Genomic DNA, 26,878 nt, shown 5'->3' with positions numbered 1-26,878 from the left:
CTGGTAGGAAGGGAGTCTCAAGGGTAGGTGGCAGGTGCTAGGTACTTTATTTCTTTGGCAATGATGAATCACTGGTAAGGGTGAACTAACATATTTGCAATCGCTGCCGTGAGCTGGAGAATTCCTCACTGTTGCTGTGTTTTTTTTATGGCAAAGCTGGAAGAGGCCAGGGTATGGACAGAGCCTTCCTGGGCAAATGGGAAGATGGCAAGCAGTAATGGAGACCTAAAGACTTATAACTTGGAGATTACTCAGTCTATATTCTTCTAGAGCCTGACACAAGGGAGTCCAGATCTACGGTTCAAGACTTTCAGGTACTGCTGTAATATAATGACGGAAGTTCCCAGTTGTACTCATCTTCAGCCCACCCACATTGTAACGGGGCTAAGTTTTGTTCTGTTTCAGAGAAAACATTACCTAATGTTGTACAGCCAGGTTAGCTGAGTCTGTTCCTGGTGACTATGCGGTAAAACCATTAGCGTCATGAAACCAGAGGAGCCCAGCTCAGCCCCTGAACTGTCCCTGAGCTGGGAGAGTTGGAGGCAGTGGGTCAAGGTGGCTCTCAAGCAGGCAAAAAGTCCCAGTAGAGTTTAGAAAAGGATGGGACACTTGTTTTCTTAGGTCATCTCTCCACAGCACTCTTGCTTGTTGGTTGTGGGGCACTAGCTCCAGGCAGTGCCACGAGTAAATAAGTCTTGCTGCTTTCCAGACAAGTCTTCAACTGTAACACTCTTATCTCCATTTCCAAGTAATTCTCCCCCCCCACACACCACATCTCCAGGGCTGTACCCGTGTTTGCTTTGTTGCTATTTGCTCAGTGTTTGTCACATGCGAAACGGTATGTAAAAATGATGACAGAACTGGCTCAAAACCGCTTAGTTGTGTAGATAAGGAAATCTCAAAATGTCTTAGTTGTGTAGATAAGGAAATGAAGAAACAAAGAAGCAGGTGAGGTGGTGTGGTCTCCCATGGCTGTGGTGCTCCTGCTCTAGGGAGACAAGTGATGTAGGGGAAGAGGAGACCCTGTGTCTGGTTTTGGGGCTCCCAACACAGGAAAGATCAACTGCAGCGGGTTCAGCAGTGGCCAATCCCACTGGTTTGGGGCTGGAGCCCACATCCTGCAAGGGATGGGGCTTGTTCAGCCTGGAGAAGAGGTGGCTTTGAGGGAACCAGGCAGCAGCTTCCAATACCTATGGAAAGCTTACCAAGAAGATGGAGCCTGGCTTCTCACAGCGGTGTATGGGGGGAGGATGAGAGACAACTGCCATAAGCTGAAACAAGAGAAGTTCAAGCTGCATATAAGGAAAAGTTTTTTGACCATGAAGGCAATCAAGCAGTAGAACAAACTGCCCAGTGAGGCTGTGCAGTCTCCATCCTTGAAAGTCTTCAAGACGAGACCGGATAAAGTCCTGAGCAGCACAGTCTGATCTCAGAGCTGACTCCACTTGGAGCTGAAGGTTGCACTAGTGACCTTCTGAAGTCCTTTCTAACCTGAATTATCTTATGACCCTGTGATCCTAAGACCAGAGGGGACAGCCAAGGAAAACTAGCTCTCCCTCTCCTCTATCCATAACCACCAACTCTTCATACATCCCATCTTCTCCCTTGTAGCAGCCAGCCTATTTTGCCAGACCTTAAAAAGTGGCACCTCTCGGTGGCTCTAGTATCTTACTCAGGGTGGTGTGAGGAGGTGCCAGTTTTTAGAGAAGACAAAATGATTAAGACCTGTCCCTCTTGCAGCCTGAGCTCTCGCTGGCTGCTGTGGGGGCAACACGAGCTCCTAAAACTGCTTGTGGGGGGAAGGCTTCCAGGTTGCTCTAGGAGAGAAGGAAGCATTAACTCCAGGGTCACTTTTGAATTTCAGTGTGTGCCTCCTAGAGATTTCCTCCTGGCAGGACTTATAGTAAAGCAGGTTACAGCAAGGGAAAAAAAACATTGCTGCTTGCTTTGGTTTGTTTTTTGTTGGGTTGGGTTTTTTTTGAGGAGGAGGATTGATGAGAATTCAAAGTAAAAAAAATCAAATCAAATAAATTGATTTTTTTTCTGCAACTTCTGGAAATGCAGAGCTACTTTCATTAGTATTCTGTAGCTAAATGCTTGCTGCCACTCCCTCCTCAGCAACAGCTTTCTTGAAAATATTAATATTTCAGAATTTATAAGTTTCCGTCACTAGCTCTAATCACAGGAATACAAAATCCTCCCCTACTTTTGGCCCCAAAATGCTGTGTAATGTTGCTGCACGGTGTTCCACAAATATCACTACCTTCACCAAGACAGGGATGTGATCCTTTCTATCCCCAGTGTAACACAGCTCAGAAGCATAATGAACAAGTATTTGTTACACATTTAGAGGGTTGTATATGAAAATTGCTAGAGGTATAATTTATGAAAGAAGCTTATAAAACAGTTGCAGAAATGGCTTTTCTTTGTTCTTAAACACCTTGTTCTTTCCCCCCCGCCATGTGTGGGAACTACGACACCTTTTTTAACATCTAAGGAGGAAAAGGAGCAGTGAGGGAACCCAGTCCCCCTCACCCCCTGTTTATTATCTTCAAATTGATTCTGGGGTTGGTTCTGCGGAGAAGGGCCGGCATTTGGTTAAACACAGACTGGACTGAGCAAACAGATTGAAAACTCCCTTGGACTTTCTCACTTCCAGCACTGTCAGCCTGCCACCAGCCCGGCTCGGTTGACCGGCTAGCAGGCTTTGCTTGGCACACTGCTTCGGCCAGATACCTGCTTGGGGTTTGTGTGTGCTCCAAGAGGAGAAGGACCAGGAGGAGGATGACGGGCTTGCAGGTAAGGGGTTCGGGTGCCCACAACCCACCAGTGCTGGCTGCAGACACCCCTTCTCAACTGACACCAATTCTTTGGCATCTGGTTCATTTTAATGTCCCCCTCTTTTATATTTCAAGGTGTGTTTTTAAAGCTCTCTCTTGGGTTAAAGGATTTTGCTGCATTTCGTCTATAAAGAGGCTTTTCTCTCTCTCTTCTCCTCCTTTGGAAATCCTTCTTGGTCAGGCTGTCCCAGCACAGGACCTCTTCATTGCAGGATTTGTCCTTCCCCTGCCCTCCGCCCGCACCCCTCCTCCCGCCCTGCCTGCCAGGGGGGTGTTTCCCCCTCAGCCTATGAAATCTGGCTGGCAACATCTGCCCAGATGTTGCAACCCTGGCCACCATCTTCCCTGGCAGCCCCAGGGAGCAGCAGCTCCATTTCGGGGCAGTTTCCCAGTACCCCTCACAGGGCACACCAGCCCTGGAGCATCCCCAGCACTTTTGGAGCAGAGGGTTGGCGAGCATCGGGGAGACGGCAGCTCCTGCTGGGGATATTGGCCCTGCGGCACCGTGGCAGCACCGGGGCCAAGCTCCGGTTTGGGTGCTTCGGTTTTACCGTGCAAGGAGGCTGTGGAGCCCCGCGCAGAGGGGGAAAGACCTGCTCTGCTCATTGCCCCAGATGCTCATGTCATAGTTTCTGTGGGTTTGTGTTAGATGCTCTGGTGTTGAACTGGACTGAGCTGACAGAAAGTGCCGTGACTTTTGTCCAGAGATGAATGTTGTTTTCCTGTGTCCTGCAGCAGGAGCTGATTGAGAAATGTATTATGCAGTGTTTGAAGAAGGGCCTTAATTATTTTGCAGTCTATGTGTTCAAACTTCAAATGTGTTTTTCCCATGCCTGCTGTCTAATCCGGTGAACAAAAGGTTATGGTTTATAGGTCAGAGCATGACACCCATTGCGAGCACTCTGCTTTGCATCCCAGTTATTCCAATCAATGAGCTTTGCTGAATTTTTTATGCTGTGCTGGGCTTTTATCTCTCCCATTTTACTGAAAAACAACAAAACAAAAAACAAAGTGGAGTCAGATGAATTCCTAAGATCCTGTTTGCATAAAAAGCTACAGGATCTCCAACAAAATAAGAACAGTAATTAAAAGCAGAAGTGAAAACAAAGGACCAGAGAGAACTTCTTCTTTTACCCAGAAACCACCAGCCCAATTACCAAAATAGTTCCCATCAACCTGCCCGACCTGGAGTTACTCCCAACGTCGCTAGGAACTGTGGAGCCCAGGCAGGGACCTTGAGGGAGGTCGCTTTGGACTAAAAACCCGTTGCCATGCCATGGGGAAGAAGGGTTCGTTTCCATCTGTCCAGATTTTTTTTGTCCAGGAAGGATGCTCCAGTGTGGGTGCCAGGTGGACAGAAAGGGGTCATTTCTTCTGGCTCGGGGCCACCCTGTGCGATGCAAACTGAGGGGTGGGAGGTGGGCTCCGACGGTCGGCAGGGAGAAGGGCCGTGATGTGCGTGGCCCTTGTGCTGTTGCTCCTGACGGACCTGCATCGGCAGGGTCCTCGCGTGGTGCTCCAGAGTCCTGGAGCACGACGCCTCCGATGCACGGGGGGGAGCTGGGGTGGCACAGCTATATTTAGCAGCCCAAGTAGTGTTTGACACTGACCCCTAAGGGCATGGAGAGGAGAGAAACCTCTCTGAGGTCTGCTACAGGGAAAGACAAAAAAACCCCCGAGTGAATGAGAAAAGCCACACTGAACATCCAGGCAAAGCCTTGGGGCCACAGTCAGGGTGATAAATCACCGGTAGGACATTTCCCCTCCCGCGGCTGCAGTCCTGCCAATGTCTTTTTTTCAGCGCTCCATGCAGGTACTTGAGGATTAATTTTTTTTTTTTCTTGGCCAGGAAGAATTGATTTGACCAAATGATGATGCAGCAGCTTCTGCCCCCATTCTCAGGGCAGCGGGGCGATGCCACCCTCTCCCAAACACTGCTTCTGCCCCGACTCGGCTCCCCTGCCCCAGACCTCCTGCCTTGCTGGGCAATGCCCAACAGTTCTGCAGTGATACGCAGCCGAGGAAGGCAGTGGCTCTCCGTCCATCTCGGTGGGAATCTGCCTGCATTGCTGTGCTCGGGAGCTGGCGAGGTGCCGTGCGGCACCAACGTGGGCATGGAGCAGCTGCTGGCATGAGATGCTTGCTGCTGAGTTGGTTTTCTTTCCTTCCCCTGTCCCAGCAAGCAGAAGCAAAGAGGCTTTTTGGGGGATGTGGATGGGCAGGCTAGCTGTGCAGGTCACTGGATTTTTAGCCTGAAGGACGGAGGCTGGATTTCTCACAGCAAAACCTCTGTGCCTCCTTCCCGCTCACCCCAGCACAGTGGCAGGGGGCTGTCGGGGAGCACACGTTGCTTACCAGATCCACAAACGCACTAAAGAACCACAAACCAGCTCTCCACCAGCTTAATCCAGCATTTTGCAGATGATGCTCAGCAAAGCAGCCTGCAGGTTGCGTTAACCCTCTCCTCGCTGTGCTAACAGCAGAGCCTGCTGGGCCTTGCTGGTTATACCTCCAGAAAATCAGCATGCCCCCCTCCTCCTCTTCTTCCCCCTTTCCTCCCCTTTTCATCAAGGTTGCCCCACAGGCAAATGCTCCCACCACCTTTAAGTTGCTGGTAGAGGAGGATGCAGTGCAGAGGTCTCGGTTAATTCTGGAACTGCTGCAGTCCCATCAGATATTGCTGCATTTCCGTTTAAAAGAAAGGAGGGGGGAAAAAAAAAGAAAGAAAAAAAAAAAGAGGAAAGAAATGCTCCAGTACAATACATTTGCCAAGGCTGCTTAGGTGACCTGCTGCTTTGCATATCAATATGCTTCTTGCAGAACCCAGTGGAGAGCAAAGTCCTAGCGATGTACGTTCGTTCGTTTGTAAGGAGGAGAAAAACATCTTCCCTGAACCGACAGAAACCGAGATGTTTTCAGGTTCAGGCTCAGCAGGGCTTCCAGCCAGCCTGGCTCTCCCTGGGAAGGGACTTTTCTTACAGATCACTGAAAGGTGCCAGAGGAAAGCACATGGTTTGTCAGGAGGTTTCAGGTTTGCTCTCTGAGTGTCTGCTACACTGGGAAATTTCATGGCGGGGCTGCAAATTGCACAAGGCTGAGAAGCCCTGGGGGAAATAATCCAGGTGCTATAATAATATAATAAACCAGGTATAGGGGTTTTATCACGCCACCTTCATGTCAAAGCTCTGCCTCCCGGGGTGCCTGCCCCTTGCCGGGGTTTTCTTGGTGCCGGGTCCCCGAGGCGGCTGCTGGGGTGCAGCAGCGTGGCAGTACCACGGCCACCCCCTCGCAGCAGGGGTGCATCTGTCACCCAAAGGTTGGCACTCCCAGGCTTTACCATCCCAGCGCCACTGCGTGAAGGCAGACGAGTAGCCCGGCTACTCTTGCAGTTGATAGAGGGGAGCATTAATATTTAACTCTCTCCCCAGGACACGGAGCTGAACCATTGATTGCTGCCAAAACATCTCTGCGTTCACGCAGAGTTCAACAGAGCCGCTTCGTGCCTTTCCGTAGGATTTGAAGGGGCTGTGTTTACATTTCTGTCAGTGCAAAACTAAGGTCTCTGTTATACCTGCTTCCCTTTGTTCTACCTGCTTCCCTTGTGTGTCTCAGGTTTGCTGTGGGGCTTTTCTCGGTGCCGCAAAGCCGGGAGCCGCATCCCCCGGGGTCTTGTGGCTTTTAGCCACGCTCAGACCGCAGCAGCTCTGGGCAGGGCAGGTATGGGAGGGCATGCAGGTCTGTCCCATCCCTGGGTCTCTCGGGTATACATTGCCCTAGAAAACCAGTTTATCACCCCGTAATGGATTAATCCTTCCTTTACTACCATGGTGGACAGTTCATGCCCAACTGGGCAATACTTATTTAGGGCAAATCAGTGACATATTTTAAGTCCCAGACAACTTTCCCTTCCTCCCTCATCCTAACTACATCCTGACCTTTTTCTTGATGGTCATGGGGATATACCACAAGAACCTGCCAACCAAATGGCTCCCAGTTTCAATCCCTGAGCATCTGAGGACTCAGTGCGTGAATTTACAAGGCAGTCTGCAGATTTTGGAACGTCCACGATTCAAGCGAAGTCAGATTTAACTTGGACGGCACTAGCATGCCTCCATAGTGTCGGTGCGCAGTTCTTCCTATACATCACCCTGTTGTTCTTGAGCCTGACTACATATGTGATATTTGGCTTATTTCTCAAGTGCCTTCATGGTGCAGAATGTGGCCAAAATAGACACGCAGATTTAGCAGAAGCGCAAATCCTGTCTGTGGTTCTCAGTCCACCACACAGTTAGCTAATGAAGCGAACCCAGGAGCTGTGAAAACGGTCTGTAGCAATACACAAGTAGATCACTTGAGAAGGTCTTAATGCATATAAAGAGGCTGGGAAAATGCATGGGGAAGTCATGGATGGGTTGTTTGGAGCAGTTTTGGTGGTGTTTTCAAAACGCTGATGAGCTGTGTGGTTTATTTTATAGTACATGTCGGGATTTGGAAATGAACATGTTTCTGAGGATCCACGCTGTCCAGGAGCTTTACCGGAGGGACAGGTACTGAGGTTTTTTAAAGTGTTTTATTAAAATGACATGGAATAGAGTGAATATCTGTTCCCTGGGCTTCTTTCAATCTTAACATATTTCCTTTCTCTCTGCCACCACAAAAGTCTCCAGAAACCCTTATGCAGGACTGGAATAATAAGATGCTGGCAAAAATCAGAATTAAAGATTTCCATTCATACTTCCTATTTTTATGTTACTATGAGCTTCCATGCTTCACCTTGGGGGTTAAGACTTGCCTAAATTACCTCTGCTCAACAGCAGGTTTTTTTCCAAAAGGAGTCTGCAATACAAGTGGCTCAGCCGCACTGAGAAAGAAGCCATCAGCTCTGGAATAAACTAGAGCAGAAGTTTGAAGCTTGGCAGAGAGACATGCTCACGCGGGAGAGGCAGCTTTCAGAATTTCTGTAGGAACAGGGTTTGATGCAGCTGGCTTATAAGCCTTTGGCAGGAGAGCACCTTCTTTGTAGGAAGGGGGCATGAATGTCTATAGTAATAAACCGACAGCTTCATTCTTATAAGTAAGTAACTTCTGAACATTGATGAAAATAAATTATGTTGGGTCATTCTGTTTTAAAGAAAGGAATCGCAACCCGTGTGATGCTAGCCACTCGGTCCACAGAGGCAAGAACAAAACCCTGAAGAATGAAAGCTCTCTCATCTCCTTTGCGCTGGTCTCCTTTACACCAGTGCACCTTTTGAGGCTGACTGATCCTCCCTTGGATCTCCCGTAATCCCTTGGATGGGGATGGCAGCATCTTATGCTCAGTCAGTGACATCCTTTGGTGCTCCTCTTTGTCCTCTGTGCAAAGAGGCCAGCAGAATTAAGGCCAAATGGGGAGTTTCACCCTTTGCTTTTCCTGAGTTTTCTGGATCTCCCCAGTTCCGATGTTTTACACGTTGTGTGCCAGTGTGGATAGTAACGCACAACACAAGGATACGTTAAATGCCTATATATGTCCCCTAGGTCTGCATTGCAGCCTATGGTGTGCCCACAAGAAAGACAAACTGCTGTGCTGGATCAGAGTGATGGCTCAGCTGGTGCAGTGTCTTGTTTCTGAGACTGGCTATAGCAGATGGGTGGAGAAAAAAATGTAAGAAAGAGGCACCTTAAAACTGGGAGATTGATAGCGGTGGCTGCTGGTCTGAACAGGCAGAGGGCTGTGGTGGATGTGCTCCTTGTGATTTCCCAGAGCAGCACTGCTTTCCAGAGGAGGAGGACCCCTCCAGCTCCTGGGTCAGGTACTCTCATCTGGAAGGAGTTTGGACTTGGTGTCAAAAGAGTTAATAGAAAAATCTCAAAATGAGTTAGACAAAAAAAAAAATCTCCAGTCCCAGGGGTGGATCCTTTCTCCTCTGCAGTATTTATAAGACTGGCATCTGCAGTAGTGCTGGCTAAGATAAAAATGACAAGGGCTATTGATCCCCCTGCTTCACTGCATACCCATACCGACAAGACGGAGTTTGAGGGCTGGAAGCTACGTGTGTTACGAGAGCTTTACCTCTTCCTTCTGCCCACCTGTCAGGGCAGTGTTTGATACCGTATGGATGACTGATCCTCCCAGCCGCAGCAGGATGACAGGATGCTAAACTAGACCTTGCAGGAGGGTGATGGGATAGCAAATAGTGTATGACTGTCCCACCGGGGTATTTCCTGCAGTTCTTGGATGCCTTTGCTTCTTGCTGATCTCAAACAAATAGATGCTGGCCTACTTAGATCAAAATGTTTAGTTTCTGTTCTCTGAAAAGGAGGAATGTGTCCTTCAGTTATGAACTCACAAGGGCTTCTAAACCTGTGCTGGTCGTACTCCCGGCTCTGCAAAGTGGAAAGTGCCCCCATTGTACTCCAAAGGAGGACTGTCACTGTGCAGAAGCCCTGCAGAAAAGCAAAGGCTCCCACACAGGTCACTCCCACTCTGGGGCAGCAGACAGCACTGGGGCAACCCTTCTGAACGCTTGGTCTCAAAAAAATTTGTGCATGAGAACGGTCTGCTTTGCAGTCTGTAAGTGTTGGGAATATTCCCCTTTTCCCTGATGCTCCTGTTGCTGACCCTATCCATCCCTGCCCCTCGCAGCTTGCTCTGGCAGCGGCCGTGTTGCCTCAATGGCTATGCCGACTCCTTAGGGCGCTTGTGTGGCTTCTTGCATGTGGAAATGGGCTTTGGGGTCTGGCTGGTACCCGCAGGGCACCCAGCCACACGGGAGCAAGAAGATAACGACTACCAGGGCTGGTGCACAGACTTGGGAGCACGGTCCACCCCACGGCATCGGAGTGTCCGGGTGCCCACTGCGGTGCTTTGCCAGTGGCTCCGGAGCTAAATCCCGTGACGCTGGGTCTCACTCCTTATTTTTCCTTCTCCTCCCATTCAGAACAACCCGCAAGTCTGTCCATATGGCCTGTATGCTGAACAGCTCTCGGGCTCTGCCTTCACCTGTCCCCGGCCCACCAACAAGCGAAGGTACCGTGACCCCCGGCAGCGGGTGGGTGTTGTGGGGTGTTTGGGGCGAGAGCATCGGGGAGCGATGGAGAGGGTGCTTCTGTGCCACCAGCGCTTTCTGTGAGCCCAGGCGGGTGTAAAACCTCCCCTGTGCACTGGGAGAGGGGCAAGGGCAGAAAACCACCAGAGAGGGAGAGGAAAGGCTTCGGTGGGGCCAGTGGGTTACGAAAATGCTGAGAAAGGGGGTGCCGGGATGGGAAAGAAAGCGGTTTTCTGAGCGAGGCAAGGAAGGGGAGGGGATGTCCACGGGGCTAGATGGTCCTGAGGGGCTTGTGTGGGCTGTGCGAAACAACCTTGGGGTCTCAGCCCTGGTGCTACTGCGAAAACATCACCGCTGCGACTGGCACTGGGAAGCACCTGATGGACAGTGTCAAAACCAAGCCTCTGAGCAGGAGTCTTTAGTTCTCATAAGGGATGCTCCTGCACGCTGGCCGGGGCGGTGAGGTGCTAGCTCAGGCTCTACCTGTTTTGGGGCTGGCCGGGGGCTCAGACCAGTACAAGGTACCCAGCACACTGCTTAGCACCCCGTGTTCCCAGCAGTGCTGGGGACAGCTTGTTCCAGCCGGCAACAAACATCCCGGAGCTCTGTCCCGGTCATTGTGCTGTGGCCATGACCAGATTGCAGACGATGGGTTTCTCATTTTGCTTCTCCCACAGCAGCTTTTCTGTCCCTTCTGTTGTTCGTTCAAATGAAAGGCAAATGCATCATCTGAGCTGCCTAGCAGAGCTCTGCTCTCCGGGCTGGTGCCAGCTCGCGGCATGCGTGGGAAAAGGATGAATCATTGTTTGCCGCACGAAGATGTCCTTGATAGAAATTTTCCAGCTCTCAAGGGAGAGCTCCCTCCTCCCCTCTCCCACCCACCCAACCTGCAACCACCGCTGTTAACACATCAAAGGCATTGGCAGCCCTGTCTAGCTCAGGCTTTCCTGATTACCTCTGCTCTCCCCCCTGATTAAAAGCCCAGCTTCGGGCTTGGCTGCACCCGGGCACGGTGTGCGGATGCCGGCCATGGCTGCTGGAGCCGCGAGGCGGCAGGGGCTGCAGCCACAGCAGGCAGCGAGGAAGGAGAGTGATGGTCCCAAGGCAGTGATGGAGGCATGGGGGACCTCCTACAGTAGTCATCCCACATAAAACTCTGGTCTTCGCTGCATGGGCTCACTGGTGGTCCTCTGGGCATGGCCAGTTAGGCATAGGATGCTACTTTCAGTAATCCATCCAAATTCAGATGCCGGCTGCGACCTTCTGTCTCCTGAAAGCTCCTCTGTACTTTCAGTTAGATACCGTGCCCGTCCCTGTCTTGTCTGAGCTGCTTTGTAGCTGTGTTTAAATAGGCTTTTTTTCACCTCGGAGATTGCTGTATTTCAGCCACAGATTTTTTTTTTTATATACATATATATATGTGTGTGTGTGTGAATGTAAACATATGTAATTATATGTAAACACACATATAGACATTTACTTATATGTAACTGCACATATTTGTATTTAGAGCCTATAATAAAAAGCCACCTCTCTGGAAGTCTCTGGCTGTGAGCTGGTGTTTGATATTTAATACACCTTCTCCAGAAGTCTCTGGCTGTGAGCTGGTGTTTGATATTTAATATGCCTTTTGGTCCAGTTGCCACCAGTGTAAATGTTATTCATGCCTTTAGGAGCTCAGTCAGCCAGCAGCCACCCAGAGGGTTTAACCTCTTCCCCAGGCTAATCCAGGTCTTTTCCTTCTTTGCAGCTGGCTGTATCGGATCCTACCTTCAGTCTGCCACAAACCCTTCAAACCTCTCAAGGAGGGCCACCTGACACACAACTGGGATGAAATTGAGCCTGACCCCAACCAGGTAACCGTGCTGGAGAGAGCCCTGGTCCTGCCAGGAGGACAGTCAAATATTAAGCTAACCAGGGCCACAAAGGCGCTGAGCTGCAAGAGGTCTGAGGATAGCCGTAGGGAGCTGGTGGTCTGGCCAACACAGGAGCTGGGACACCCATTGTTCCTCACCTACGGATCATCCGAGGAAGGACAGCCCTTGATGCGATTCGTGTTGCTTCCCACCTTGACGGATGCATGTGCTGCTTCCCAGCATGGCCGCAGTGTCACAGGGTTTGATCCATGCTGTCTAGCATCTCCTGTTGGCCACCTCTCAGGCTGCTCTCTCTTCCTCTTCAGCGTCCCCCGTGAAAGGCTCATCATGCCCCAGCCCAGCAAGCAGAGCAGCAGCGTCTCTGCCATCCATCCCCTCCTTCCCTGCGCTTTCGGAGAGGCTGCTGGCTGCCAGCCCGTTTCTCTGCAGCCCTCATGGGAAATCAGGCTTCATTCTGGAGAGTCACACGGAGACATGGCATTTGTCTTCCTCTGTTACAGCCTTGCCATCATCTTTAATCATGATTTCTTCCCTGCCAGCCCCAGAACATTTGGCTTTGCTAATCTGACTCCCTCCTCCTACTGATGTTCTCCGCACAACATCATCTCATGGTCATCGGTTTTTACACCTCTCAGGTTTTGCCCTTTGATGCATCATCATTAGCTAATTTCCAGCCTCCCAGCAGCCTCACCATTTGTTTAAATACTTTCCCAGTTCTGCTGGAATATGTTTTGCAGCCGCTGACCAAGCAGCGGTGACAGGCTCGGATTTACGTGCCTTTGGTTCTCCTTCCCAGATGAAGCTCCAGTGACTTCTGTTACCACCTCATCCATCCCCGATGCCCTTTCGCAGCCCTCATCTACCATTACGGTTATTTATGATTACGGTAATTCCAAGATGCCCAGCTCTCAAGCATCTCAAGCCATTTACATGTAGTACATCTTTTACCTAAGGGAACAGCAACGAAGCTCCTGCCTGCTCTCTCTCTCACTGCTTTCAGTGGCAATCATCAAACCCAGAGGGGTTATTTCCTAGCAGTAAGCGGGAGCATCTTCCTGCTTTCCTTCTCATCCTCTCTGAAGCAGAGCCAGAGACCAGGTTCAGTTTGTTGGACAAGCCTGGCTCTTCCCGCGGTGCTTTGTGTTTTGCCCAGCTCACTTAAGGAGCCTTCCCAATCGCCATCCATCTAAAAGGGTGGCCATATGGAGGCACCTTATGCAAAGCCCATTGAAGTCAATGGGAAAAAATATCCTTTAACATTGCCTGAAGACAATGGCAGAATTATAAAAGGCACAGGGGACAAAACAGAAAAGGGGGCAAAGGTGGTGAAAAAATATGGGGTGGCATCCATGCAAGAAATGCTGAAACAGAAGAAAGCTCTCCAGCCTGGAACAGAGATGACCAAGGGAAGCTATGATTGAGAGGCAGGGAGAAAATGAATACCAATAACAAATGTCATGTTAAAAAAAAAAAAAAAGCATAAACTGTGGAACTTCTTGCCAGAGGATGCAGGTGGATTCAAAAAGTGCCTGGACAAACCTTGGGGAGGTAAAACCTATAAAGTAATAGTAAGCCCAGAGGCACTGTATCTCAGGAGGCTTATGGATCGTGCAGCAGGGAAACGACACTAAAAGCTTCCCCATTTTAAGCACCTGGTGCTGGCTGCTGCTGGCTGGCTTGGACTGCTCTTCTGGCTCAGGGTGCTTGTTCTTCTCTTCTTGCATCGGTGAAACACAAATGCGGCAGAGACGTGCCGGGTGAACGGTGCACAGCGCTGGGCAGTGGCTTTGCAGTTTGCAAGGGTTTCGGAGGAGAGGGGCCAGGCACCATTTTCAGTTGTGACCCATGGTCTGGGTGACAAAGCGATTTCCCTCTCTCTTTGTCCCACAGGAATGACAACTGTGGAGGTGTCCACGGGAACCAAAGTAAAAATGAAGCTGTTATGCAGGAGCTGCGCTATACTTTCTAATTCATCTGTAGACTTGCTGTCATCTTCCATATTCCTCAATGAGAAAATTTGCTTCCCTTTAGACCATCTTTATACCTGACATTTATTTCTCTTCTTCTGCCTGTTCTCCCTCCCAGTCTGTCTCCCCTCCCTGGTCTTCAGGGTCTTCTCCCTTTGTCCCTCCGCGTGTCCTTTCTGTCAGTATTTCTCAGTGGTTTCTGACAAATGGGTCCCAATTCCCAACCCTGAAGGCTTAAAACACTCCTTAGAGGAACAGTTCATGCTGAGATGCCACCGCTGGCCTTCACAGCTGCCACAAAATGAACAGCAGCTGGGATGGTCTCACTGCTGGGGGTGGTAGAAGGCTCTGGAGCACCTTCTGACCATACTTTGCATTGGCTCTGATTCATGTCTGGAAAGCTGCCTTGGAAACCAAAGGAAAACATGCTTTAAAGAAGTCCAAAAGCAAACCCTGAAGTTTGGCACTGTCTTACTGGCTCATCTGTGAGGTGTCAATACCTCGCAAGGGTCACGGCTGACCTGCTGGCGGGTGCATTTGGTATGTCCATCCAGAATACGCAGCTTCTCCAGCTGCTGGCACCCACATTTTGATTTGGGTTTGGAAAACTTCCATGAGGCTTGGGGGAATTTAATATCTCTATATCCCTTTCAAATTTAGCTGAAATTTCACATAGTTCAAAATTTGGGGGAGCGGCAGGTGCAGTCACAGAGTCCCATAAATTTCGTTTTTCCAGGGCACCAGCCTAAAAACATGTTAAGAACCGCCAGGTCAGGTAGCTAAAAGCAAGAAAATGTTCTCGTGAATGCCCAGAGTCACAGGCACTTTCATCTGGGGTAAAGCGTATTGATGCAGGGTATATATCTGGCAGCTGGCCACATCAACATCCTCCTAATTTGGGGTGTTTGGGTTGGTCTGCACTGAACCCCTCCTAATGAGGGGCTCTCAGCCGCAGCACCTCATTCCCAAGAGCTGCAAAGATCCTTAATATGATATTAGCGGTAATAAATACTTCAGACTCCTCTGGCACCTTCTGCCTGAGGATCTCAAGAGGCTTTGCAAGAAGTAATTAGTGCTGCTCGCAGCTCCCACTCACACAGGTAGAGATATTTCTGCTTTGGATGTGGGGAAAATGAGGTGGCACAAACAGGAGTGTTATACTTGGGTCATGGAGAGAGTGAATCATCCAGTGCAGTGGAGCACAGGACGGTGACAATTTGGCTGTGGAAAGCCGACTCATCTGAATTTCTTTGCTCTCAACAGTGTTGTTACTAACAGAGGAAGAGGCAGCGTTTTAAAAGGTTTTTTTTTTTAACCTTGGCACTATACAGGCCTGCCAATTATTTTACAAAATTGTGATTAGAAAGGAAAAACAAGCTCCATAAATTGAAAGAAACCTGTAAACCAAATCAAGCAAGGCAAAGAGGAAAGAGAAAACTACCTCAGCTATCAGAGAGCAGGGAAGCAGGCGGGGGACACACAGGGGTCTGCTTTGTTTTGAATTGCCACTATTTGCATTATAATCACTGGCATTGCTTTCTTGCTTTTTGTTTGCCACACTCTAGCTGCGATGGAAACCTTTTGAGATCCCAAAAGACTCTTGGAACAAGCTGGACTTTGTGAGCGTAAGTCAGGGGGCCAGGGCATCCTCTGTCTCTGCTCCCCCTTGGGGGGTAGTGGGGCACAGGGGATGCTCAGCATTGGGCTAACAGCAGTGGTTTGACACCAGTGGGCTTGCAGAGCATCCGTGGGAGGGGAGAGAATCCCAGATTTCAACCAACTGACAGTGGACTTGCTTTTCCTCATTACCTTTCAAGGAGCTCTTCCAAAAAAAAAGCCCCAACCCCTCAGCTCTCCCCAGTCCCTGGGCTGGAAAGCACAAGCTTACATGGATTTTTAAGAAACCCTTAATATATTAAAGAAAAGCCAACACGTTTGGCAAAAGGCCGTACATGGAAAGGCTGGTAGCGGTATGGGAAGCAGGGAGAGGGGGTGAGCCCCAGCAAGGGAGTGGGATGAAGGGAGGAAAGGGGCCTGGCCCCGCTGCCTGCCGCTCGCTCCCGATGCTTTGGGTTTGCCTGCAGGGTTTGCACACCTTGTGCGGCGCCGGCGAGCCCAGAGGACGCAATGGTATCGCCATCCATATTTTCGTCTGCAACGCCTCCATGCTCAACAGGTCAGTGACCGCTACGCCGGAGGCTCAGGCTGCCCCAGGCTGGCTGCCTGCACGTGTAATTTAAGCCGCTGGGTTTAAGTCCAGCTGCTCCCAGTGTCACTGTCTCTATGTCCCTGTGTTCCCGTGTGCACGGGCAAAAGTGTTCACGGCGTCCACGGCGGGTGTTTGCGGAGCAGGTTGTGCTCCGTGGCCAAGCACTGGAGGATTTGGCGGGGGAGCCACCAAGAGAAGGAGGGAGCTGGGCATGGGGATGTGGCAAGAAGGGATGCGTTGGAGCCAGTTGCTCTTGTCCCAGGGACCAGAGCTGCTCCTCGGAGGTCGGCACTCTGATGGGCATTGCTACCCTCTGCAGCAGCTCATGGGGACGTCAGTCCCACTCCCCAGTTTACAAACCCATGATGCACCCATGGCCACAAAGGCAGGGACCTGGCAGAGGTCAGAGGACATTTTGCCTCCAGACCGGGCACATTAAACCTTTCTGCCTCCTTTGCACAGGCCAAGCTATGACATTTGCTGACCTGCAAATGGTATTTCTGGGGAGAGGGGAGACCTCTGCCACGTCAATCTCCCAGCTCAAAACTCCCCAGCTGTGGTCGTGGTGGGTGCAAGTGCCTGGGCCTTACAGCACCTTGACGTGCCTGTTCTCCTTTTTCTTTAGATGCCTTTATAATTCAGATGGCGACTTCCTGATCGGTGAGTTGATGCTTTAGCTTTTCCTTTCGCCCACCAGCTTCTACCTGGGTTGCCACCTGCCCGCCTCTTTGTTCTTCCAGAGCCTTGGGCCCTACAGCCAACATTTGGAGGAGAGGGTTGGCTTCACCCTCAGGCCATCCAGATTTGGTGGTCTGGCACCAGCTGGGCTGTTAGTCAGGTTGCACCGCTCCTGTGCAGCTCGGAGAGCGCATGTCTGTGCCAAACCTCAACTTTGCTTTTTGAGCAGTGACCCAACTTCCTTGGCGTGGTGTTCAGGGATCATTTCCCAGTGCTCCCCACACTGGTATTAGGCACACCACAGGCGGAGGTTTTCTGGAAAACTTAAACCTCAGGATTTCTGAACAGCTTACAGCTAGATGCCTTCATTGCTTCAGTCCAAGAGTATTTGGCACGGCAGCTTAGCTCCCACACTCCGCCAGCCTCAGGCAACCAGACTGCCATGATGAGTGTTGAGGTTGGCACATAAAGTGCATACATGCAGAAAAATATTCTGAGCGGTATCAGAAGTCTGATATTTGCTTGTATCTTTCTTGACCAAGGGACAGAAATGCCTTCGGGTCACCAGCAGAAACATTTCTCCCATCAAATAGCTATTAAATTGCTCTCGCTCACCTCCCTCGCTACCGTGAAGTAAAAGTGCCAGGGCAGGTTTTGTAAATCTGCTAGTTCTTCAAGTCAAAATGTGAGCTTTCCTGCGCCAGGACAGTCATGGAAAGCAATGCAGACGTTAGTGAAGCATTGCTTCTACACTCAGGAAGCAGGGAGAGTTAGTTACTCCCAGACATCTCACACTGCCACAGTCGTGACAAGGATGGATACATGCACCATTTTACGTGAAGATCATGAGACAGGCAGGTATGGCCCCAAATACATCAAGTCCCATTTATTCGGACTGTTGGCACAAACCCTACGTCAAAGGACCGCAAGGTGACGGATGGCCTAACCTCATCACAGGTACCTGCTGTGATGTGGGGGCCGTGGGGCTGGTCTGGAAGCTCTCCCTCCAGTGTGGGCATCTCTGCTGCAAGGCTCTGCGTGGGAGCAGGAGCCTGGTCCCGCTGGGAAGCAGGGTCAGAAAGGGCCCATTGCTTTTCCTTGGAGCCTGGGTGCTCGGGGCGGGGACAGAGAAGGGGGCAATCACCACATTCTTTCAGCTCTTCTGCTTGCATTTTGCTTCCACAGTGCCCCAGCAAGGGAAACTGCTCATCACAACCGAGTTTGGGAAGATGCTAGTGGAGCCCAACGAAATCTGTGTCATCCAGGTAAGGGCTGACTGCACATGCCTGTGGCTCGGAGCCCGACGTTGGAGCAAGCCAGCTCCTGCATTCAGCTGTTTGTGGTTTGTCAGCAAAGGCCTGGGATGATTCTAGTATCTTCTTTTATTTTCCAGCAAGGAATGCGTTTCAGTGTGGAGGTGTTTGGGGAGACCAGAGGCTACATCCTGGAGGTGTACGGGGCACACTTTGAGCTGCCTGACCTGGGACCCATCGGTAACAATCTCCTGTCAGACCTACAGTGAATTTCATAGGGACAGGCATGAATTGCAAGCCCCAGTCCATCCTTTTATATCCTATATAATGCATCCTCCCATGCACATGCTCCTTTACAAAGATGCTTTCCATCCCAGCGCTGTTATTCCCCAGCAGAGCAAGCATCCCCCTGAAAAAAACGTGACAGCTCAGTTGTCCTGAGATTCCCCTGGCACTGAAGGGACCATTTCTCTCCCACCTCCTTTTCCAGTTTCTCCCTCCCCTTCTGGTCTGGTAATCCGCATCTGCTGGCTCTGAACCTGTTCCTACCAAAAGAAATTCAAAAGGCCATCATGACTCGTGCCTCTTACTTACAGATAAGGCATAAACTGGAGTGATAGGAGAGAATTTACCCGGTAAAAGGAAAGGCAGATTTCAGAGCTAACAGATATACTTGAAGCCCCATTTTAGATTTAATCAAGTGGTATTTCCCCCCCCACCTCCATTAACAGGGGCACCTTAGAGGTGTAGAGCCTAGAGTGCCTTAGTGTCAGAAGCTGTTCCCCTTGGGGAATTAAAAATCAATAAAATGAGCAGCACAGGACTCAGATCAGCAACACATTTGCATCTCCATGTTGTGCTGCCAGGGCAGATCTGCTTTCACTGAGCACAGGTCTACCTCTCATAAATCACAGATCCTCTCTGCCAGCTGCCTCCTGGTCTGTGCAATGTCACAGATCATGAAGGCACAGCTTCTTGCTGTCATGACAAAGAGACTGCGAGGTTGCACGGCATCTGAAGCCTCGCTGTCCCCGCTGTCATTTTCCCAGCCAGCTTTCTGGAGGTGCTCACCTCAGTTTATTTCACCTTCCTTATCGCTGGAGCACTCGCCTCCAAACTTTTCTTGCTGAGAAAAACATCTCCTGGTTACTGCTACTAAGATTGTCTCAGGGAAGGGAAGTGAAAATTCCCTTGTAACAGCTAAAACTGGTGTTTTGGGGTTGATTTTTTTTTCATTTTAGGTTGCTTCCGCCCCCCCCCCCCACCCTGACTGCTCTTGTTTTATATCTCTCAGTGAGATCTAAAAGACCGGCCATGCTTGAAGTAAACCGACTAGGTATTATCAATCAGTAAGAAGCTTGGCGTGGCCCATCAGCATTCAGATGGCCTTTGCAAACCTCTCACAGCCGTAGTGAAACTGAAGCCGGTCGTTCCTGCAGTGGGGAACCAGACCAATCTTCAGCCATTTAATGGGACCCCATTTGAGCATCTCTCCCGTGTGACGTGCACTCCACATCTCTTTCCACATCGAGCCTACAGTGATTTTTCAGCAGCTTTCCTTTCAGCCAGCTGAAGTTACCTGCCTTCACCCACTTCTCCAGCCCTGTGCCTGCTCCACTTGATTATTGATAATGTTGCCCCAGCCTGTTTGTAACAAGTTTTCCCATTAGCTAGTTTTCAGACACTGTTGGGCTGGGGTGTTTTTTTTCAGTCTCCAGAAGGCAGGAATCTATTATAACATTTACTTTCCGGAGAAAAAGAAAATGAGTGCACTTGCCTGTAAACCTTTTCAGGAGGTGGTAATTACATGAGCTCCTCTTCTCACCACCTACCCGCCTTCCCCCCAGAGACCAAGTTCCTTTGTATTTCAGTCTTACTTTATTCTAACTTCACTTTTCACTTGAAAAAAATGACAGCTGGAGAAAAGCACTGACTGTTAAACCTTAGCAGCCGGTAGTAATGTCTGCATTTTTATCCAAGAAATTCAAAACCACTTTGTAACAATAGTACTAATGAGAAGAAGAATACTTCAGCACCCATATGGTGCTTTACACTTTGAAAATGCACTCCTCACACTAACCAACCCCTCAGTGTGCCCAGAGCCTGTAGCTATCACTAGCCCTTATTTTATTACTATTTTTGCAAGCATTCAGAAATGCATTTGGCCCCCTCATGACATGCCTTGTAAATTCTGCATGGCTAAGTGTCCAACCAGCAGGATGTCCAGGAACAGAAAGCAATTCACCCTCTATTTTTTGCTTAAATCCTAGTTGTTGCATGCCTTTAATTGAGGATGACATACTAATCTTTTTCAGATGGGAGCTGGGGGAGACCTGTCTTAGTCACATAAGGGGAGCATGGACTTAAATGCTAGGATGTATTACAATTACCTGCTCGTAGAAGCACAAGAAGTGAGTGACTATTTCAGTTTCTGTCGTGGGCCAAGAAGCAGCAAGGTCACTCAAAATGTAAAAAGGCACCCACGAAGCCAGGAAATTGCACCAGCCTCTCACTTTGCTTGCCGCTTGCCCAAAGAGGATCTGGCATCTCTCTCTCTCTTCCGCAGGAGCCAACGGCTTGGCCAACCCGCGTGACTTCTTGGTGCCCGTTGCGTGGTACGAGGACCGCCAAGTGCCGGGGGGCTACACGGTGATCAGCAAGTACCAGGGCAAGCTGTTTGCAGCCCAGCAGGTGAGGATGCCCCGGGAGAACAGGTAACACTGAAGCACAGCGACTGCCGGTGCGTGGTTTGGGATATGCAACCCAATCCCTGTAGTCTCAGGAGGTCCTGCTGAGTTAAGCAGAGCAGGACTGAGCCCTTGCCTTGTTCTGGCAAGGCAGGCTGGAAAAAAGTGTTTGTGAAGACTTAGACCCAAGACTCAACGATGGTCTTTGCCTCGCTGCTTCCAATTGTTTATAGTGACAGATTAGAAAAGTGGAAATGCCGAGGAAAACCACATCCTCGCAATGTCGGGCTGTGCCTAAAGGGCTTTGTGCTCCAGGCTGCTGGTGTACTTCTCACCAGCACTAAACCCATTTTTAATTTGAGAAAGAGCAGTGCCCTGCGTATGTGCAGCAAGTTGGAAGGTTGTGTATGGTAACCCTCTGTCTCTTTGCTTTGGTAGGATTTCTCCCCCTTCAACGTTGTAGCCTGGCACGGGAACTACACGCCATACAAATACCATCTGGAAAAATTCATGGTCATTAATTCTGTTGCTTTTGACCACGCGGTAAGTTCTGGAACTGGGCAAGGCAGAGCAATGCTGCATGTATACTGTACCATCCAAACTCACCCTGAGCTCCAGGGGCTCAGCGCCTGCTAAAAAATATGTTGTGCTCTAAGAAACAGTGTGAAATCTCTTGCGCTGCTTTCCCTGGGCCCAAACCAAGCTCTTGCAGAGAAAGACAACCTCCTTTGTGGTACAAAGACATGACTGGAGGTTGATCAGCTTCTTAGCTTTATGCAGCTTAGCACAGAATTTCTGCACCCTGGAGGAGAGCTGAATACTGAAGCCAACACACCCCGTGCAACTCAGCAAAAAGACTTTTGCTTCAAATTCTTGCCTTGATTTATTTCTTGCAATTGCACAGACTCCTTCCCCTGATTCCTCTGAGCCCAGCACTGAAATTTGTTTGAAAAGCTGGAAGCTTTCACTGCAATAATTTCTAGATCTTATGGAAAATAACTAAAGCCAAAAGTAATGTGAGCAGCTCTTCTAAAAAGGAAACCAGCCCAGTGGGAGAGGTGCCCGCAGTGATGCCATCTCTTGGTGCTGCTTCCGCAAGTGGGTGTACAAGGAGACTGGAGCATTTCTAGTGAGACAACCAACAGAATGTATTGTTTAAACTCCAGGAAAACCTGCCAGGAGAAGGATGGTTTGGGGATCAAAGCCCAGAAAATCACTTTACTGGACTGCAGACTTTAAAAATCCTTGAAGCAAGCCACAGTTTCTCTGCACTTTGTTCTCCCTGTTTGTAAACTAACAGGGCTGTGACGCTAGATGCCTCCAGCAGGACATTCCTGTCCTCTGTAACCGGCTACGGAAGAGGTATGGTTTAGTGGTAGGAGGAGTGCTGGAGACTGCTCCTGGAATTACAGTCCCCCGTCTTGCGGGGCTGTCCCTCCCCTGCATCTGCACCATCGGCTCCAAGGGCATCGTGGCCGGGGTGGGGAAGGCTCTCCAAAGCTGCTCGAAGGAAGAACCATCTACTCCCATCTCTTGTCCCCCATGTCCAGCATAGGGTGGAGATGCTGGGTGCTGTCATACAGGGTCACAAATCTCACCCACACCACCAGGTGCAGGTGGTAGAAGTGTTTTGGCAAAGGAGAGGCTGTATTTTTTTCTGGCAGGATGACCCGAGCAGACATCTCAGAGCTTTGCTCTGCTTCATGCATTTTGCTTTGCTTTTTTTCAGGATCCTTCTATCTTCACTGTCCTGACAGCCAAGTCAACCCGTCCTGGAGTGGCACTCGCTGACTTTGTCATATTCCCCCCACGATGGGGGGTAGCTGACAACACCTTCCGGCCACCATACTACCACCGTACGTCTGCTCTTTGTTGGTTGTGCTTGAGTACAGGACCACAGAAAAAAAACCAAGTCTCCATTTAATTGAGAGCACACACAGGGAAGAAGCAGTCTGATTTGTTGCCCTTGGCACAGTTAGAGTCAGCTTCTTGGAGTCAGTCAGTCCTCCCTGGAAAATGAACAAACCCAAAGATGTTCCTATTTAGAGCATTTCAGGGAAACTCAGAAGTGATGGGTTGGTTGTGTCTGCATAGATGGATGTGTCTGTACTCAAGGGGCTCACGTGGAGACCAAGTGCATATTGAACTTAGCATTGCACAAATGCGTCAGAAATTGTCCTGTCACCCAGCCATGAATTGCTTAATATCTCTAATTAGAGTACATAGATAAAGAACAGGAGAAAGGAAAATATGGTCTCACAAGTGGTGAGAAGCACAGAGGGATGTAGAGCTGCCCAAGGCTACTCGTAGGGTGAGATCAGAGTTACAGTGGAGTGAATTGGCTCTCCTGAGCCCTTCTTCACCGCCTGCGCAGTAATGGAGGTACCTCTGGCATTTAAGAAGCCAGAGATCAGGAACTGGGCTCCTTCTCAGGCGGAGAGTTGATTGATGTTTTGGGGATTTGGTTGCCATCACCAGAGCTGGTTTCCTTTTGGCAGTTTTTTGGTTTCGTCTTGGCAGAGCATGGCCACATGTTGCATTGACAGGATGCTAGAAATCCAGTTCCCTGGATGGGACCCCCCTTCCAGGGTGGGGATGAGGCACCCTGCTCCGGGAGACGGAGGGGGAACGCTTTGCCCATCCCGCACCCCTTCTGTCGACAGCTAAAAGGCCCCATCTCAGAAGCTATCAAGGTCACGCTATGGTGTCGCTTTGAAGTGCTGAGAGGCTTTCTGCACACTTACAAACCACAATTTAACAGCCACCTTCTCCTTCTACTTAGATGTATTTCCAAGCATCTTGGGGGATGGCCGAATTAGTGGCACTTGCAAGCACAGTAGGCAGCTGTGCAGCCATCTGAGTAAATCCCACAGGCAAAGTCCTGCCCTGTCAGTATGCTTTCATTCGCAGTAATGAATGTGACATGGAAACATGTCTCCTGACCAGTTGGGATAGTGCCAAGTCACTTTTATTAGACGCTAAGAGGTGAGCCACACTGCCGGTTAACCACGATTAAGTTGCTGCTCATCAGCAGAGCTGTGCTGACTTTCCACAGATGCGTTGCGAGCCGTGACAAACATGAAGTTGTTCAACCTTTCTTGGTCTGTGGTAAAGGACAGCTGAAATAACTTTCATTCTCTTGGCCACGTTGTGATCCAAGAGTACCCATGCAGACAGCTACCACAGCCACTCACTTGACCGCAGTACCTCGCCTTGAGCACTAAATTCATGACGAGCAGGTTGGTTGTCTACTCTATCCCAGCCATGGAGGGGCAGAGCTTCAGTGGGTAAGGCAGACATAGCAACAGTCAATTATCAAGACACTGCGCACATTAGTTCCCTCTGAAATTAGTGCCATGATGAGAATCTTGTACCATTAAGAGAGGCATAACAGGACAGAGTGACTCTGGGGTAGGAGTAGCACAAGTTTAGTGCTGCTGAACTCTCCTCTCTCCAAATATTTTATGGGGCCTATTTTGTTTGCCAGCAATCCCCTGTTGCCTCCTCTTCTCAGGTGCAATGGAAAGCCTGTGTTCAGAGAATTTTGGTGCACTCAGACTCACGGTATTCATCTTGCATTAGCTTTCCCCAAGTATAAATAGAGCAATGTTGGTCCAAAAATATTCCCCCTAGACACCATAACAATATCACATACAGAGGTGGCTGTGCAGGTCATAAATACTGACCTCTGTTGGTCACCTTTCTATATGTTTGGAGGCTGTGAATTACTCCTACGGTTTTTGGACCACAGGTTGAAAAATGTCTGATGCAGTTTTTATACTGTGAGCATATATGGCATCTGTGTCTGAGAGAGTACTTGTGTGATTCTCATTATCATGGGCCCTAATACCTAATGGCCACTAAGGGATTTTAACTTCACAACATCCTTCTTGTAGAAGACAACGCTATTTTATCGATAGGGAATGGAGGCACACCTAAGTTGTTCAGGGTCACGTGGGAAATCCGCAAATGAGTAAGAAACTGGACTCAGCTCATATCTTAAGTCCCAGCCTGGTTTCCTACTCACCTGCTCATTCTTCCTAAGCGATATTATGAGTCCTGTTGCAGACACGTTGGCAATCCAGCTCTTAGGGTCTGTACAGCAGTCTGAACGTGCCAAGCACAGTACATGAGCAGGTTCAACGAAAAGCCTGTAACAATCCAGTCTTACATGAGACGCTGACAACTGGGGATGAAAATTAATGAATGCTTGCATGCATATATAGGCCAACTCTGCTTTGAGCTAAATTAGTTTTGTTGTTAAACATTTCAGACCCTGGATTGTACTTAACGAAGACCGAACTAGTGGTTAAAAAGGGCTATATATAACATAGCTACAGAAGCGTGTCCTGGTTTTGCAAAAACTGACTGCTAAGCAGGGAGTTGCTATATTGTTTAGTCACATCAGGTCTACTAAAGCTGAAAGCTTGGGACGGCAGCTGTTAAAGTACTTCCTTTACAGGGAGCATAACGCAGTGAGTACTGAATGATTAGATATAGCCATCCTTACCTAAGTTAGTGGTATATTACTCCCTTGGTTTCAGAGGGTCTACTCAAAAGTATTCTTCCTCAGGGAAGGACAGAATTTGGCTCCTTGTCTTTAGGCATATAGTGGCTCTCAAGAAATAGGTATATAATGCATGAATCAAAAGTATTAAGTACTGAAGCGCCTGGCTGGACTGGAGGTGGTGGAAGAACATAGAACAAAATTATTTCATGCTCATAACCTGGGATGGCAGACCTGGATCTCTCACCAGAGTGTTGGCCAGGCATTTTGTGCCTGTAACACAGGGATGATTATACAGAACTTCCTTTCCAGTGCTTTAAGATCTCTAATCGAAATCTGTAAATATCAGGTTACACCATGCGGTCCATATGCAGGTGTAGTACTTATACAGCTCAAGGTGGTAGGAGAAGCACAGGTCTACCAACATCAATGCACTTCATTAGGGAGCTCTGTTTCTGAATCCAGGTAATTAAGAGTGGAATAAAACCTGTACAGCTTTGCAAGCATCGCCTGTAGGATCCCCAATGTCCTCTCATGCGATACCCTGCTTAGGAACCTCCACTCCACCGACTGCCCGGCCCAGCTTAGCTCGTGGGTTTCAAGAGCTCACAGCCCAGCTGTGATTTCTCCCCATCACACTGCGTTGCAACCTCTTCTCTCTGCCTCCTGCAGGGAACTGCATGAGTGAGTTCATGGGGCTCATCAAAGGCCACTACGAAGCAAAGGAGGAAGGCTTCCAGCCTGGAGGGGCCAGCTTGCACAGCATGATGACTCCTCACGGGCCAGATGCCGGCTGTTTTGAGAAGGCGAGCAAAGCCAAGCTGGAGCCTGAGCGGGTCGCAGAAGGGACCATGGTAAGGAGCCACGGGAGCTAGTAAGATTTTGAATACAGCATGGTATAGTGCCGCCGTGCCACTCTCAAAGTACAGCCTGGCTTCTTGCTGGCAAGTTGGAAAAGTACTCGGACCAAACTGCTGCAGTATTCACCTCCCTTACCGATCAGCAGCGTTCAACTCCCAGGAGCTCCCCTGGAGACATGTGATGCCGGGCAGCTTTGATCATCTGCCCACATAAATTGTTGCCTGAGCAGGAAGATGGGAATTTTCATGCTGATTAAATTAATTTTTGTCTTAGCCTATGGACAAAGAAGCGAAACCCCTGCCTGTCCTCCTTTCTCCACCCCCTAAAATCTAATGATGATCCTCAACAGACCTTGAACTAGAGCTTTTGGAACAACCTGGCTTTCCTGGGCACGCAGGGAGTCCAAAGTCAGTCCTGAGACCTGGTTAATATCAGCATTGCAACATCAGCTCTGAAGAGCTTTCTCCCCCCGGGGTTGATCAGACTGGAGGCAGAATTTGGCAGCGCCGGACCATGCGTACAACTCCCATTTGTGGTAGAGCACAGCCCCCTTGCATGGATTTAAACTCTCGCTCTCTTGCCCTAACCCACCTTCCCTCTTCCCAACAGGCCTTCATGTTCGAATCATCCCTCAGTCTCGCCGTCACCAAATGGGGCCTCCAGACCTCCAACCGCCTAGACAAAAACTACTACAAGTGCTGGGAACCTCTGAAAAGCCATTTCAACCCTAACTGCAAGTAAAGAGAAGTATTTGTTGCTTCCAATACATGGGTGAAGGCAAGGAAATCCAGCATACCTACGTGTGGTGGCACAGTCAACTCGGGCAACGCAGAGTGCTCCAGCAGAGAATGGCACTTCCAGCAGCCACCGAGCCACGAAAATTATCATCCCTATGTAACTTGGAAAATGCAGTAAAAAACCACCATTATTCTTAACTTTCAAGTATCCAATTAAAGCTTTTCTGGTGA

At 49.5% G+C, this 26,878-nt stretch overlaps 1 protein-coding gene across 1 annotated transcript; it reads left to right on the top strand.

Moving 5' to 3' along the window:
- On the top strand, window positions 1-26,878 carry HGD (homogentisate 1,2-dioxygenase). The gene is made up of 15 exons (XM_069785865.1): window positions 1-314; window positions 2,660-2,799; window positions 7,316-7,387; window positions 9,764-9,852; window positions 11,622-11,727; window positions 15,281-15,340; window positions 15,800-15,891; window positions 16,550-16,584; window positions 17,788-17,867; window positions 17,996-18,095; window positions 20,422-20,546; window positions 20,981-21,085; window positions 22,272-22,398; window positions 25,722-25,903; window positions 26,520-26,878. Exons 2-15 carry the CDS (start codon window positions 2,785-2,787, stop codon window positions 26,649-26,651), a joined length of 1,320 nt encoding a protein of 439 aa, XP_069641966.1. The 5' UTR covers window positions 1-314; window positions 2,660-2,784; the 3' UTR covers window positions 26,652-26,878.

Source organism: Haliaeetus albicilla, chromosome 6, assembly GCF_947461875.1.
Source record: "Haliaeetus albicilla chromosome 6, bHalAlb1.1, whole genome shotgun sequence".
Lineage (NCBI taxonomy): Eukaryota > Metazoa > Chordata > Aves > Accipitriformes > Accipitridae > Haliaeetus > Haliaeetus albicilla.
The sequence above is the reverse complement of the archived record's forward strand: the minus strand, read 5'-3'. Positions and strand labels throughout refer to the sequence as shown.

Coding starts and splice junctions, on each gene's coding strand:
- HGD (XM_069785865.1), top strand. Junction 18,096..20,421: donor GCCTGACCTGGGACCCATCG/GTAACAATCTCC, acceptor TCTCTTCCGCAG/GAGCCAACGGCTTGGCCAAC. Junction 21,086..22,271: donor CTGTTGCTTTTGACCACGCG/GTAAGTTCTGGA, acceptor GCTTTTTTTCAG/GATCCTTCTATCTTCACTGT.